Source organism: Mixophyes fleayi, chromosome 1, assembly GCF_038048845.1.
Source record: "Mixophyes fleayi isolate aMixFle1 chromosome 1, aMixFle1.hap1, whole genome shotgun sequence".
In the NCBI taxonomy this organism is placed as follows: Eukaryota; Metazoa; Chordata; class Amphibia; order Anura; family Limnodynastidae; genus Mixophyes; species Mixophyes fleayi.
In genome coordinates this window covers 70,968,342-70,983,512 of record NC_134402.1, presented here as the reverse complement: position 1 = coordinate 70,983,512, position 15,171 = coordinate 70,968,342, and the positions used below count along the sequence as shown (strand labels likewise).

At 40.8% G+C, this 15,171-nt stretch overlaps 1 protein-coding gene across 1 annotated transcript in view; it reads right to left on the bottom strand.

The window, feature by feature from the left end:
• PDGFRL (platelet derived growth factor receptor like) overlaps positions 1 to 15,171 on the bottom strand; it is a 97,826-nt gene that overhangs the window by 18,197 nt on the left and 64,458 nt on the right. The window contains exon 3 of the mRNA XM_075196441.1: positions 1,772 to 1,923. Coding sequence (XP_075052542.1) covers positions 1,772 to 1,923 — 152 coding nt within the window. The remainder of the gene's footprint in view (positions 1 to 1,771; positions 1,924 to 15,171) is intronic.

Genomic DNA, 15,171 nt, shown 5'->3' with positions numbered 1-15,171 from the left:
AAATAAAATGAACTATTTTCTTCCCCCTCAGATGTTAATATTGAATCTAAATTATTAATTAGCTAATTTGGAATATATGTTTTTCAGGGCCACATACGTCACTAGGCGTGACCACATCTGCCATGGGGTAGGTTGTATTAAGTAGTGGCTCCTCCCTGATTCCAGCCAGTGTAGGCCTCATACAGTATATACATTGTTTCTGAGGAGCTGTAATGCTCAGTATAGTTCTCTCCCACGCCCTGCAGGTTCACTTACCTAGTTAAAGGCGTTTATCATTTTAATCATATTTTGTCCTAACTATCATCCCTCTCACCCTCCAGTGGGGGTCTCCTGGGACCCCACCATTTAATGTATACAGTAGGGTCCCGTTCACACATTGCCGGGGCCAATCATATTCAGTGCTGCTTATAACCAATACAGCGGCTATGAAAGAATGCCCACTCCTTGTCTCACCCCTAATAAATATATGTACAAGTGCATCCCAAGTGCACATTAGCACCACTCTCCCACACCCACTCAGCTATCCCAAAATTAGCACAAATGCACAAACCCCCCAAACCAACCACTCAAACCACACACACGTGCAGAGTCCCAAACACATAACTCCAAATGCAATCACGCCCATTTGCTCATCCAAATACAGATATGAAGGCGTCCTCCCTCCCGACAACCAAATTTCAAAATGTTTCACAACATATTTATTTATGTAAAAATAAATAGCTGCAGAGTTTGGAAGAATGGATTTATAACACAATTATTTAAACTGTGCAAGATTCTGCAGTACTAAGTCCAGATATTAAAGGATCTGGTAGTTCTATAGGGTTAATTAATTTATCATTCACTTGACAAAACTTCTTGCATTAAAGAGCACCTGTCACACAATCACTGGAGGAAGTTTTTCTTGTTAAGCTGAAGCAATATTCATGAGAACACAGCTTATCATCAATTGATTAGGAACCAGTACCCTAAAGAAGTCTGGTCGTTTACTGCCTTAGTGATGTCACTGGTTACTAGAGATCCTAAGCGCTGCATTCTTTTAAATATTGGTTGAGTCCTAAAGATGGCTGCCTCCAGAGGTGTAGAGTAGATGCACTTTAAAGCCAGTGATTGCCTCTGTTAGCATAGTTATGAAGTAAGTTCTCCATGCTTGAATAATTTCTGAAGCACCAAGCACTTGTGTCACCAAACTTCCATGTATGCTGACTGGTGTTGTATTCTGGGTTGGGTACAATATGGTAACAATGAAAATGTCAACATTTAAAATGTTGACACCAAACTGTTGACAATCAAGAGGGCCCTTGTTAATTTTTTATTATTAGGTAGTACCGGCTAAAATGCAGGCATTGCCACTTTAAATTTAATGCTTTCTGTCGACATTATCATCAACTTAACCTTTCGGAATTCACAATGTTGGCGTTTTAACTATAGCTACATAACGAACGTGTCACCATTCTGAATGTTGACCTTTTAACTGTGTCGACATTATGATTATCATATGGTTCATTGTCGCCATATCGACTACATCCCTTATATACCAGTTAACAGTGTGCGTCCCTAATTGTAAATCTTCCTCTACTGATTTCTCAAGGACCTAGTGCAGCACAAATATACACTTATATGTGTATCATGCATACATCCTTCAAAATAGGAACCAAATTTTACATTTTGCATCCGTTTTACCTGTCTGCCTTAATGTCAAATATTGAACTGTGAAAGCTTGGATGTGACGTGTATGAATCTCACACCACATTAGGCTGAGGTTATTTGTTACCTGTGAAAAAAATGTATGTGGAGCCAGTCTTGGATTCATCCTTTTTGCATCCGAGACTGTCACAGTGCTGGGCCCAGCAGCTAAACTCCCCAGTGTCTGCGGCAGAGGCGTTCATCAGGATCAGCTGCCCGTATCTGTCAAGTTGTTTAATGCTGGAGAGAAAGCAAAGCACAGTACACTGTTCAGTCTCACAATAAAGTGTCTACCTGTGACCTTTAATTCAAATTACCTCTTATATGTTATATGTATTTTAAATTTAAACCATGCTTTAGCTTCTTGTATTTGCTTCATTTTTAATTGCAGTAATCAGAATAAAAGACTAGCGTGTAGGGGGCAATTTATGACCAATGAATCTGGGAAGCTTTTATCTATAATATATATCTAATATATAAATGTCTAGTGGCGTGTGTTAGTCTGTCTGTCTGTGTGTGTGTGGAAAAAATAAAACCAAGCTGCAGCGCCACCTGCTGGGCGGAGTTATACACTGACCTACTAAATTCTTAGTGTGTGTGGTAAAAAAAATTCAGAAAGGGCTGAAATTTGGTATACTAAAATGTTTTTAATTTGTTAATTTAATTTGTTAATTTTTAAAAGTGTTTATAAAGATTTAAAAAAAAAATATATATATTTCTTGAAGGACAAGTGACAGTTGGGAGTGGTTGGTGGTTGCCGGGGGTGACAGTGGGGAGTGGTTGGTGGTTGAGGCCTGGGCTATGGCCCAAATGCATGACAAGAACCTTTTTTAACACCTTAAATAGCTTGATTTGACTAGAATGCATGAGTATCATGCGCGGGTTAACTTGTGTGTATATATATATATATATATATATATATATATATATATATATACTGTGTATTCTATGCTATGTGATACTGAGCTGTGTATCCTGTGCTGTGTGACACTGAGCTGTGTATCCTGTGCTGTGTGATCATGAGCTGTGTATCCTGTGCTGTGTGATACTGAGCTGTGTATCCTGTGCTGTGTGATACTGAGCTGTGTATCCTGTGCTGTGTGATACTGAGCGGCGTATCCTGTGCTGTGTGATACTGAGCGGCGTATCCTGTGCTGTGTGATACTGAGCTGTGTATCCTGTGATGTGTGATACTGAGCGGCGTATCCTGTGCTGTGTGATCATGAGCGGCGTATCCTGTGCTGTGTGATACTGAGCTGTGTATCCTGTGATGTGTGATACTGAGCGGTGTATCCTGTGCTGTGTGATACTGAGCTGTGTATCCTGTGATGTGTGATACTGAGCTGTGTATCCTGTGCTCAGTGATACTGAGCTGTGTATCCTGTGCTGTGTGATACTGAGCTGTGTGATACTGAGCGGTGTATCCTGTGCTGTGTGATACTGAGCGGTGTATCCTGTGCTGTGTGATCATGAGCTGTGTATCCTGTGCTCAGTGATACTGAGCTGTGTATCCTGTGCTGTGTGATCATGAGCGGCGTATCCTGTGCTGTGTGATACTGAGCTGTGTATCCTGTGCTGTGTGATCATGAGTTGTGTATCCTGTGCTCAGTGATACTGAGCTGTGTATCCTGTGATGTGTGATACTGAGCTGTGTATCCTGTGCTGTGTGATCATGAACTGTGTATCCTGTGCTCAGTGATACTGAGCTGTGTATCCTGTGCTGTGTGATACTGAGCGGTGTATCCTGTGCTGTGTGATACTGAGCGGTGATCCTGTGCTGTGTGATACTGAGCGGTGATCCTGTGCTCAGTGATACTGAGCTGTGTAAAATATACAGGTGAGTGGACAATGTACAGAAGTGTACGAGGTCATAAAGTCACCGTGACAGATTCATGTGAATATAAGAGTTTCCTGAAATAATGAAAATCTAAAAAAATTAGTGTATGAAAACACACTTTAAATAAATTAAAAAAAAATACAAAAAACTGTGAGGTCCCATCAGTATAAAGCACATCGTAAACAAGGCTGACTATAGGCTCAGAACACCTGTGGGTAGCAGTAAATGGCACAGCAGGAGTATGAGTAGCGAGTCAGGAACCAGCTCACGTTACCGAATAGTAATTAGCACCTTGAAGAAGTTGGGGGGGGGTTGGTGAATGTGCCCAACCACGTTTACCATATTGTATTATCACTGCAGTATCAATGTAGTTAAATGCATATTTAGAAGAGGGAGCAGTTTGGTGATTTAACTGTTCTCCATTCTACACCTTCTTCTGTTCATGGATGTTTCTTGATTGTAGACATGAATACCCATATTCTCATTAAGGAGCTTTAAAGGACCATTAAACTTTTTTTTCCTGGTCATAATTTGGTTGCTGTGATGGAGGAGTAATGTGCCAGTGGATGTAGAGTTATGTTGTCCACTCACAGTAATTAGGGCCTTTATAATCTCCCCCTAATCTTACTCATCTAAGGGGTCTGTCCTTTTAGAGATAATGCCGAATACCCGGTAGTTGACCATCCAGTTACATCTGCATTTTAACATTTACCTTACGTGTGTAAGGTAGACTTATTGTAGTAGGTATTGGATTGCTCAGTGAACGTCCTGGTGGTCTGACTGGTAGCTGCAGGATTCAGTTGGTTAATTCTTCAGTTTTGTTAGAGATAACATGCAGGTTTTACACCATATAGATGGTATAGTTTGGGATAAACATTTTTGATGGGTTACCTGTCGTATCTTTGTACTTGTGTCCCACATATCTGGGCCTTGGAAGCTGTTCAATATCATTTAGCACTTCTGCCTCACAGCACTGGGGTCATGGGTTCAATTCCTGACCATGGCCTTATCTGTGTGGAGTTTGTATGTTCTCCCCGTGTTTGCGTGGGTTTCCTCCGGGTGCTCCGGTTTCCTCCCACACTCCAAAAACATACTAGTAGGTCAATTGGCTGCTAACAAATTGACCCTAGTCTGTGTGTGTGTGTGTGTGTGTGTGTGTGTGTGTGTGTGTGTGTGTGTGTGTGTGTGTGTTAGGGAATTTAGACTGTAAGCCTCAATGTGAGAAAGTTCTCTGTACAGCGCTGTGGAATTAGTGGCGCTATATAAATAAATGGTGATGATGATGATGTGTATCCTGTGCTCAGTGATACTGAGCTGTGTATCCTGTGCTGTGTGATACTGAACTGTGTATCCTGTGCTGTGTGATACTGAGCGGTGTATCCTGTGCTGTGTGATACTGAGCGGTGTATCCTGTGCTCAGTGATACTGAGCTGTGTATCCTGTGCTCAGTGATACTGAGCTGTGTATCCTGTGCTGTGTGATACTGAGCTGTGTATCCTGTGCTGTGTGATACTGAGCGGTGTATCCTGTGCTCAGTGATACTGAGCTGTGTATCCTGTGCTGTGTGATACTGAGCTGTGTATCCTGTGCTCAGTGATACTGAGCTGTGTATCCTAAATAGACTTCTACGTCTATATCTCAGAATACTTCTATTGTTATCCTGATTTTAATACACTGTATCTCATCATTGTTACTCACATTATCAATTTGCAATAAAGAAGCTGTTTTCTCTTAAACTAAATGCTTGGGTAGCTGGTACATTTGAGACAATCTCTGACACACTAATTATTAAGTATTTCTAAAACCCATTGGAAATAATAACAAAATATTCCATTAATATATCACAAGAAAAATATGAAGATGATAAAATGGAATTTATAGAAGCTCCCTCTTATCTAATTAAAATTATATTTAATTTCTAGGCAAAAAGAATTGTAAATGAACATATAACAATTCTATTGGGGCCTTTTACATTAACAGTTTATTAGAGACCCATAGCATAGCAGTATATATTTGCATGATATTTTGCCTGTACTGTATGAGCAATAAATCCATTTACCCTATTATTTTGTAATTTTATATATGTATAAATAAAAGTTTATAAATATATAGTAAAGTTTCACTACTAAAATTACTCTTAAACATTGTCAACTGCATTTGAATATTATCAAATTCACACATTATAAGATTATTTTGATAGGTTAGTGATGCGTTGTATTACATTATCCCCTGTCATGTATATGTTTCACTCTAATGGTGGCACTTGTATAACAAAAAACAAACAAACCAAGGTCACAAATATTTTTAAAACAATAGGTGTACCTGGAAGGTAAAAATAATATGTGCACAGAAAGATATTACAGACAGTCATCTCCCAAAAGGACCCTCATATCCGAAACAGGACAAATTCATAGGAAAATAGCAAGAGACTCAAATAAACCAATTATTATTATTATCGTCCTCTATTTGTAAAGTGCTCCGTGCTCTGCAGTGCTGGACAATGAGGAAAACAGTGCACACATAAAGAAGTATCACAATACCTAGGAATAACTATACATATGTAAGACAGTGGTAAGCCAACAGAATGTTTATAAACCATCATTTGACAAGATGACTGAAGGCGTCAGGTGGGGAGGCCTGTTATTGAAATATGAAATAACGTTTTGCTGTGATTTACTGTTATTTATATTATTTAATAATTGTGGCAGTTGAGCAATTCTCCGCTGCGAGAGCAAAAGCTGTGTAGACTGATGAGATTTATTTATCCGTCTGCGGGTCCACATTCTGCTGACCAATGTGTGGAATTGGAAGCCCGATTTGAGCTGTCATTACAAAATATAACATTAGAGATAGATATAGAAGAGATAGATCTACCTTTTCTGTCCCCTACGAGAAAATAATATTTATTTCTGGGGACAGGGCAATAGTCTTATTCATTTCAAACAGATACAAAATGAAAAAAAAATATTGAATAAACTACTTTTCTGTTAGCGCCATCCCGAGTTACATGTACCACTGTGATATTTGATATATAGCCAGGAATACCCCTGTAATATATACAGTGTAGTGAAAGAAATCCCTATGGGCTGTGAAACAGATGCTTTTTGCCCTTTGCTACAGGAAACCCTAGGTCACCACAAATGGCTACAAACATGCGGAAGATGACCCTCCCCAGGGGCACACCCCCCACCCAAAAAAAACACAAAAAGAAACTCTGTTTCGGCAGCACTGTACTATACAGCATCCGCAGCGCTGTCAAAGAAGCGTCAGCAGATAGTGTTGCTGCTGTAAAGTACTGCTGTATAGTACAGTGCCGCTATGTGGGGCATTTAGTTAGCGAAGGGAAGGATTTCTGGAGACCCAGAAACCCCCCCTGCATGCGCCCTTACTCCCCTGTGATATTTTAGCCACTTCTCCAAAGACCGGTCAAGTTGTAATACATTCAGCAGTTCATTATCTTCATCATTCCTGATTTGTTCCCTTTGGTGCAAGGTGAACATTTTGTGGAACTGACTTGTGTAAGATGCTCTTGTGCTGGTCAAACAATACAAGCAAATGGTGGTACAAAAGTTATTATTATTATATTATTATTATTATTATTATGGTATATTTATATAGGATCACTCCTATTACACAGGGTAATACATATGCAGTACAGAGAATTTGTAATCGGTCACAGTAATCCCTGCAACTTCACACAGATAGGGCCCAGGTTGGAATTAAACTCATGACCCCAGCACTGGGAGGCAACAAAAGTTATATTATTATCGCCATCAGAGGCATATTGAGTGGTTAACACATGGAATGGTAATACGACATGATGAGTTGGGGAGTGCACAGAAGATATCTAATAAGACAACTTCACCATAATTGTGCTACCTATAGGCAGCAGGTCGGGAATGTATTACAATTCTCCCTCTTCAATCAATTATATTAGCTACTCCCAGCTTATGTGAGCAGAGTCTTTATATGTCTTGGTCTCATGGTATGTATTGTTAGGGCATTGTTACAATGTTGATTGCATTGCCTGTGTTTTACAGTACTATTGAATATTCTATTATCATAGCTTGCCATAAATACTTTCTACTGTTATGTTAACAATGTGTGAACTACTGTACTTACTCTATTGAAGTTTGTGGTGCAGTATTTTGATGTTGGCTAGATTTGTCTTCTCTAGCTGCTACAATACTGTGCTAGTAATATATAGGATCTAATAAAATATGTGAACACCAATTCAACTGAACATTACTGAATGAAATACCTGGCAACATCCCCAACTGGATAATCAGAACAGAAAAGAAAACATGATTCATTTGTATAATATGTCCTTATTATTGTCTGCATTATGTAATGATGTTGCAATGTGGTGAAAATTGCTTCCAGGCAGTGTGTATAAATACCAGCCAGACCTTTTATCTTATGGATTGTATGACTTGTTGGAAAATAATATCCTGCTCATTTTCATTTGTATGCTAAGTGCACTTTAGAAGAAACACTTACTTTTTAAAAGGAATCAAAATTTAGTTGACACTATGGAAAAAATAATATGAGATTTTATTTACACTTCACATAGAGGGCTTCAATTAAAACAGTCTGCAATTTGGGGGTCCTTACATAGGTCATAAATCTACCCTCGCAAAATTGCAGTTTTACGTATATGAATTTTGAGTGGCAAATATTTTAATTATGATTAAGATACATAAAAATTGGCGGCCCCATTCTCTGAGCATATACGGCAGGCGCAGGAACGCCATCAGGAGGTACTAACGTAAAGGGCGGGGACTCATCAGGGGGCCCGTCGCCAGCAGATACTCCCAGCAGCACCAAGTCATCTGCGGGAATCACCGGCCCTTGGGAAAGTCACCTGCAAGGTGCGAGCAGCAGCAGAGGAGTTGCTATTTTTCTGTTTTCTCACAGACTGTGCACTGCTCCCTGCACCCTAAACTGTTGTGAATGTGTCTCAATGACCATGCTGTCGGCACAGAGGAACCAGGAGGAGTCGAAAATCAAGCTGAGAAATAAGTGGAGCTGTCATAAGTGTAATCTTGACCTGATGGGATCAGTCCCTCCCCAGGGTCCAAATTTCAAATTCACTTATTTCTTCCTTTATTTTTTCACCTCTACATATAAATTTTTTTAAGATATTTCACCTGTCACCAATGTACAAATGAGTGTTTTTTAATAGTTATTAATAAAGATTTAATTTTTATTGATACTCTATTAGATAAATGACTGGAGTGCTTCCGTGTCCGACCTTTCTTCTTTTAAATGATTCCATACATGTTGGAAGAAGCACCCCCTCATAAATGGTACACATTCATTTAATAGTGTGTCTAGAGAGGATGGTCCATAACCTGGTGCGGAGCTAAACTTTTTTGTTGTGCAGGTGATGGCGGCTGTAGCGACACATCCGTCCCTGGAAGAGCAGCAACAAAGGAGGTTGTGGTCAGTGTCAGTCAGTACCATTGTCAGCCTGTGTCAGTCATTGTTAGAGTCTGTCTGTCAATCCTATTCATGTCCTCTATTCTATTCTTATTTGTTGGTACTATGACTACAATCTAAACATGTCATTTCTGTTCTCCATATATATCCATTATATCCTAACCATAACTAACAATAATCTAACTCACATTACTATATATTCATTACAGCCACTGGGGGACATTTACTAGAGTGGTGCAAACATATATATGTCATAAAACCAACAGCAACCAAACATTTCATTAGATGATCCTGCTTTACACCAATCACAGCTATTCCTCGACTGGTTGTTTTGTCTTACTGGATGCTTTTACTTTGCTAGTAAAGAACATTCTCTATATTTTTTATTAACCATGTCCTTTATTCTATTCCTATAAACCAGTGATGGGCAACAGGTGGCACTTGGGCCAGCACCAGGCTGCCGAGCCTTCACCCGCGGCTCCCCAGCCGGCTGGTTCTGATCTTATCACAACGTGACGTGACCATCTGAGCACGGTGCAGGAAGGTCATATCCGGAGGAGGAGGAAGGAGGGCACTGTGCTCTCCCTCCTTCCTCTGTGCTTCCCCTTTGAAGGCAGGAGGGCTGCACATCACTGCTATAAACTGTATATTATCACATCTCCTTATCCTGTCATACACTGCTTTCTGCTTTTCCTATAAGCTAACACAGTCACTCAATCTCTGTAATTCCTATACACTTACTCCTATTATCACACCCTAATAGCGTCAGTCTGCTATTCCCATCCACTTGGTACAGGCACTAGATCCTCAACCTGTCGTATATGCTATACCTACCATCACAATGCATGGCTCTCCTTGAATTTCTGCAAACAGGTTCCCAGCTGTCCTTCTGTGTATGTGAGGTACAGTGTACACACTGGTCATCCTGTGTCTGTAGGGCAGGAGTCAGTGGCATGAAGCAGGTAGTCAATGAGTTTGAGTAGGCCTGGCCAGTAATTCTCAGCAACTGTTCCTGCACAGTCCTTCCCCTCCTGTCTGTCCATCTCTCCTCCTCTAGTGCCTCTTCTCCTCTTCCTGTCTCCATGTCAGCTATACACCTCTGTCTGTCCTCCTCACATCCTCATGTGCTGCTCCCAGACACTGGACCACAGACACACAATGTCACTTACTATGTTCGTATATTCATAGTTTGACTACTCTCCTAGAATGTCCGGAGACTCCTGAAACTTTGGGAGATTTCCTGGAAGCTCTGGGTAGGCTAAGTTCCTGTTGTGTCCCCTAAATTGTCGGCTTGCCCATTTGTGTTTAACACATGATGATGCAACATCACCCATTTAATGCAACCTTGCTAGATTTCCATCTGCCCTTGTACATGATACAGAATCTGGTGTGTGCCACCCATACACAAACCCCCTCTGGCAGCATGTTGCACACAGCACTATAGTTTCTACCTGGTGGTATTATAAATGCCCCTGGGTGGCACTAGATATGTCCACGGGTGAAGTAAAAAGGCCCCTTGGTGGGAGCAGATCACGACCCACGCCTGCCTATTACTTGCCCCTGAAATTATTTTTCAATTATAGCCAAGTATGGTGTAATTGTGAGTCTGTGTGACAGTCTATGTGAGTGTGGATATGTGTGTAAGGAATAGATTTATTTTTATTAAAACTTGTGCATTATATGGAATAAAGTACCCCCTATTATTCTGAATTTACATAACCTGGAATCTTGTAATTTGTACATGGTAATGGAACTCCTCTGTAACTTATAATATCCTTAGAATTTACATTAGGGGGTATTTTTTTCTATATTATATAGAGCTGTTAGATATGGCATTTAATTTAAACGGTGGTCCACCCAAAGCCTTGAAGGAGGGCATGTTGTCACAAGCAAGTCAAATTCTTACTCATCATCATCACCATTTATTTATATAGCGCCACTAATTCCGCAGCGCTGTACAGAGAACTCACTCACATCAGTCCCTGCCCCATTGGAGCAATACCTACAAGTATGTTTTTGGAGTGTGGGAGGAAACCTGAGCATCCGGAGAAAACCCACGCAAACACGTGGAGAACATACAAACTCCACACAGATAAGGCCATGGTCGGGAATTGAACTCATGACCCCAGTGCTGTAAGGCAGAAGTGCTAACCACTAACCACCATGCTGCCACAATTTGTTAACTGAATGGAATGATCGGACTGCTGTTCCTGCACTGTGGAGTGGAGCATGGTTTACTCATGAACAATCTGTCACACTGTAGTTACAACCACACCTGCAAAATAAAGTCCAGAGAGATCCTTTATTTATACAGTCTGATATCATCTGGCAAAGTAACAAATTTTATTTCGCCAAATTATTTCAGACATGTTTACTTTATGGGACTTAACCTGAGCTATTCTCTATTGGAATATAAATAACCTTATACAATACATTCTGTCATCATAATCTTATAGATCTCGATGGAAAATTGTAGGAACTTACTGCTGTACTGTAACCGAGAGTCTGACTCATTGTGAGGATATTTCAGTTATGCCAAAGCTAAATAATGAGATTAATTGTTTTACACAAACATATAAAAATGTATAGATTTGTTATAAAAAAAAGCAGAATACAAGCAGTGTATGTGATAATGTGGTAACTAATTACAGTCATTTTTAATTAGTTAAATTCAGGCTAGAAATAATAAAGCGAGAAAAAGATCATAAAGTCATAATTTATACTTATCATGATATAATGCCCTTGGTTTGGAATAGGGTATGTCTCTCTCCTTTTTCTGTTTTCAGTGAGTTGGAGGGAGGAGGTTTGGAAGTCGTTACACTTAATGATTACTAGCGTGTTGATATAAGAGGATAAAAACACACATTGAAGCTATTGGATGTTAAAACTAAGTTAGGTTTCCCATTCTGTTCTACTGAACTCTCCCTCTGAACTTCCCCAGCTCTGCCATCATTGCCTTTCCCACCACCTCTCCCTTCCTCACTGGCATTGCCAAAAAAATACACACACCTTCTTTTTAAACCCATATGGAGTGCGGAAGGTCCCACACTAAATGCAAATGTGTAAAGTGCATAACTTTCCCTACACAGACTTCATAAATGCAGAGCACATGCCACCCATCTATTCCAAATGCAAAGCACATGCCACCCATCTATTCCAAATGCAGAGCACATGCCACCCATCAATACCAAATGCAGAGCACATGCCACCCACCTATACCTAATACAGAGCACATGCCACTCATCTATTACAAATGCAGAGCACATGCCACCCACCTATACCTAATGCAGAGCATATGCCACCTATCTATACCTAATACAGAGCATATGCCACTTATCTATACCTAATACAGAGCACATGCCACCTATCCATACCTAATTCAGAGCACATGCCACCTATCTATACCTAATTCAGAACACATGCCACCTATCTATACCTAATGCAGAGCACATGCCACCCATCTATACCTAATGCAGAGCACATGCCACCTATCTATATCTAATGCAGAGCACATGCCACCTATCTATACCTAATGCAGAGCACATGCCACTTATCTATACCTAATACAGAGCACATGCCACCTATCTATACCTAATGCAGAGCACATGCCACCCATCTATACCTAATGCAGAGCACATGCCACCTATCTATACCTAATGCAGAGCACATGCCACCTATCTATACCTAATGCAGAGCACATGCCACCCATCTATACCTAATGCAGATCACATGCCACCCATCTATACCTGATGCAGAGCACATGCCACCCATCTATAATGCAGAGCACATGCCACCTATCTTTACCTAATGCAGAGCACATGCCACCTATCTACATTATAACTGGTAGTATTGCAGTTGATGAAACGGCTGATGGGGAGCGATGAAGAGGCTGATGGGGAGCGATGAAGAGGCTGATGAAACGATTGAAGGGAAGAGTTGATATTGCTTAAAGGGAGTAATGAAATGGCCGGACGGAGCATTTAAAAAATAGAGCAGCTTGTATTTGATATATATATTTTATAGCTCTTTGACAAAAATGAACATATATTTTATTGTCTATAGTTAGTATGCCTGTGCTAGGGGTAGTTTTATCTGGAGTGTTGTGTTTGAAGTAAAGGGCCTAATCATTCAGGGGTTGTTAGCATTTTGCATTATAATACAATTTTTGCATTTATTCAAAACAGGACCCAGACTTTCCAGAAATCAGCCAAACAACAACAAGGCTGTAAGAACAAGCAAGAAAGACCAGCAGGATTAATACTGCAAGAACAGGTAAGAGAGGATTTGAATGCTGGAGAATACTCTTGAACAGGGCTATAACTAGGGCGGTGCGGTCCGTGTGGCCGCCTTAGTTACGGCAACACTCGCCCGTCCGTTACATGCCACCGAAGCTTGATGTGGTGCATGTCACAGGCAGCATCGCAGGGCTGTATTTGCCCATTAACAGAGAGCCGGCACACTGGCTCCCTGCTCACCACAGCTTCCTGACATGTAAACATGATGTCAGGATGCTCTCCCAATAAAGGTGACAAGAGGAGTCTTAATGAAAGATGATACAGAAAGAAGACACAGGAAGATAATACACAAAGAAAAAGCAGAGAGAAGATCAGGAGCAATAAGGTAATTAAATTACTATAGGGGCTGGAGAGAACAGGAGGGCAGGCTGGAGAGAAAGGGGAGGGTGTCTGGAGAGGAGGGGGCCTGGAGAAAGTGTGGGTGGGTCTGGTGAGAATGGGGGTGGGGACTGGAGAGATTAGGGGTGAATGGAAATAATGGGGGGAGGGGGTCTGGAGAGAATGGGGCTCTGGAGAAAGTAGGGAGGTCTTGAGATAATGGGGAGGGGGCTCTGGAGAGAATATGAGAAGGTGTCTGGAGACAATAGAGGGAAATTCAGGTGGCTGAGTGTTGGAGAGAAGTGGGGATTTTCTTTGGAGTGCATAAATATATGATACATACTATAAAAACATAAGTAATATAAAACGTAAATCAGTAAAATATTCATTAGCAATAATAATCTCTATAAAATATGGGGTGAGCTAAAATCATTTGATTGCAGGGCTGGTGGGGAAATAGACCTTTGTATTAAATGGGAATGTTAATAATTTAATGTCGGGGCTGTTGAAGGGTGAAATTGGTCTGTTTGTTAAATGTGGTGGTTATTAATTTAATGTAGGATTTGGTGAGGAGGAATAATTCCATGTCTGGGCTGATGGGGTAGTATGTCTGTTTATTAAATGGGAATATTATTAATTTAATATTGGGCTGGTTAGGGAGAAGGAGGCCTAATTATTAAATAGTGGGAGCTATTAATTTAATTTAATGTCTGGACTATTTGGAGGTTAATGGGCATATTTATTACATGTAAATGTTATTAATTAAATTCTGGAACTGAGTGAGTGGAAGGAGGCATGTTTATTAAACAGAAAAAACTACTGATTTAATGTCCGGGTGGTTGTGGGGAGGGAGGACTAGATTGTTCACTCACTGCTCAACTTACCAGGAGGTGAATTGTAACAATTTCTTTTCCAAACAGGGCCCCAACATTCCAGGATCCGGCCAAGCAGCAACAGAACATAAGACTCCAGCGGCAGCACCAGGTAGTCAAAGCAGCAACAGGTAGGAGAGTGCAGCACCATGTTGGAGAAAAGCATTGTACTTCTAAAGTTCTACACACATCCCCTCCGGTGATGCGTAACCACTGAGAGGCAGTACCCCACTCCCTCCCCCCACCTCCAAAGTACGCAGGGAGCCAGTGCCAGTGTTCTGTTTTGCCCAAGGCACTAAAATATTAGCTGTCTAGTTACAGGAGTATTTGTATACGCCCATACATTGGGGAGGAGGGGGCGCTATTGGTGTATTAGCCTAGTGCAGCTGGAACCCTTAATCAGGCCCTGCAAACAAAAACATTTTTTTTTATATTATCAATATATTTTATATTATAAATTGCTATGTAGTCAATATAGATATAAACATGGGCATGGTTCATCTTCAAACATAAGTCTATTTGCGTGTCGTGTCTTGTGTGAAAATGCTCGGCACATGCGCCAGAACAGGACTGACGCCAGTGAACGCAATTGTATGCAATTCATGTCTGCACACAACTAACACTTATGAATGTCTACAACTTGATGGACAGAACAGGAGGGGGAAGGGGGCGGACAAACTCAGGCAGTGAGGCCATGCCGAGGGCGTGCTGCCTGCACAGATGC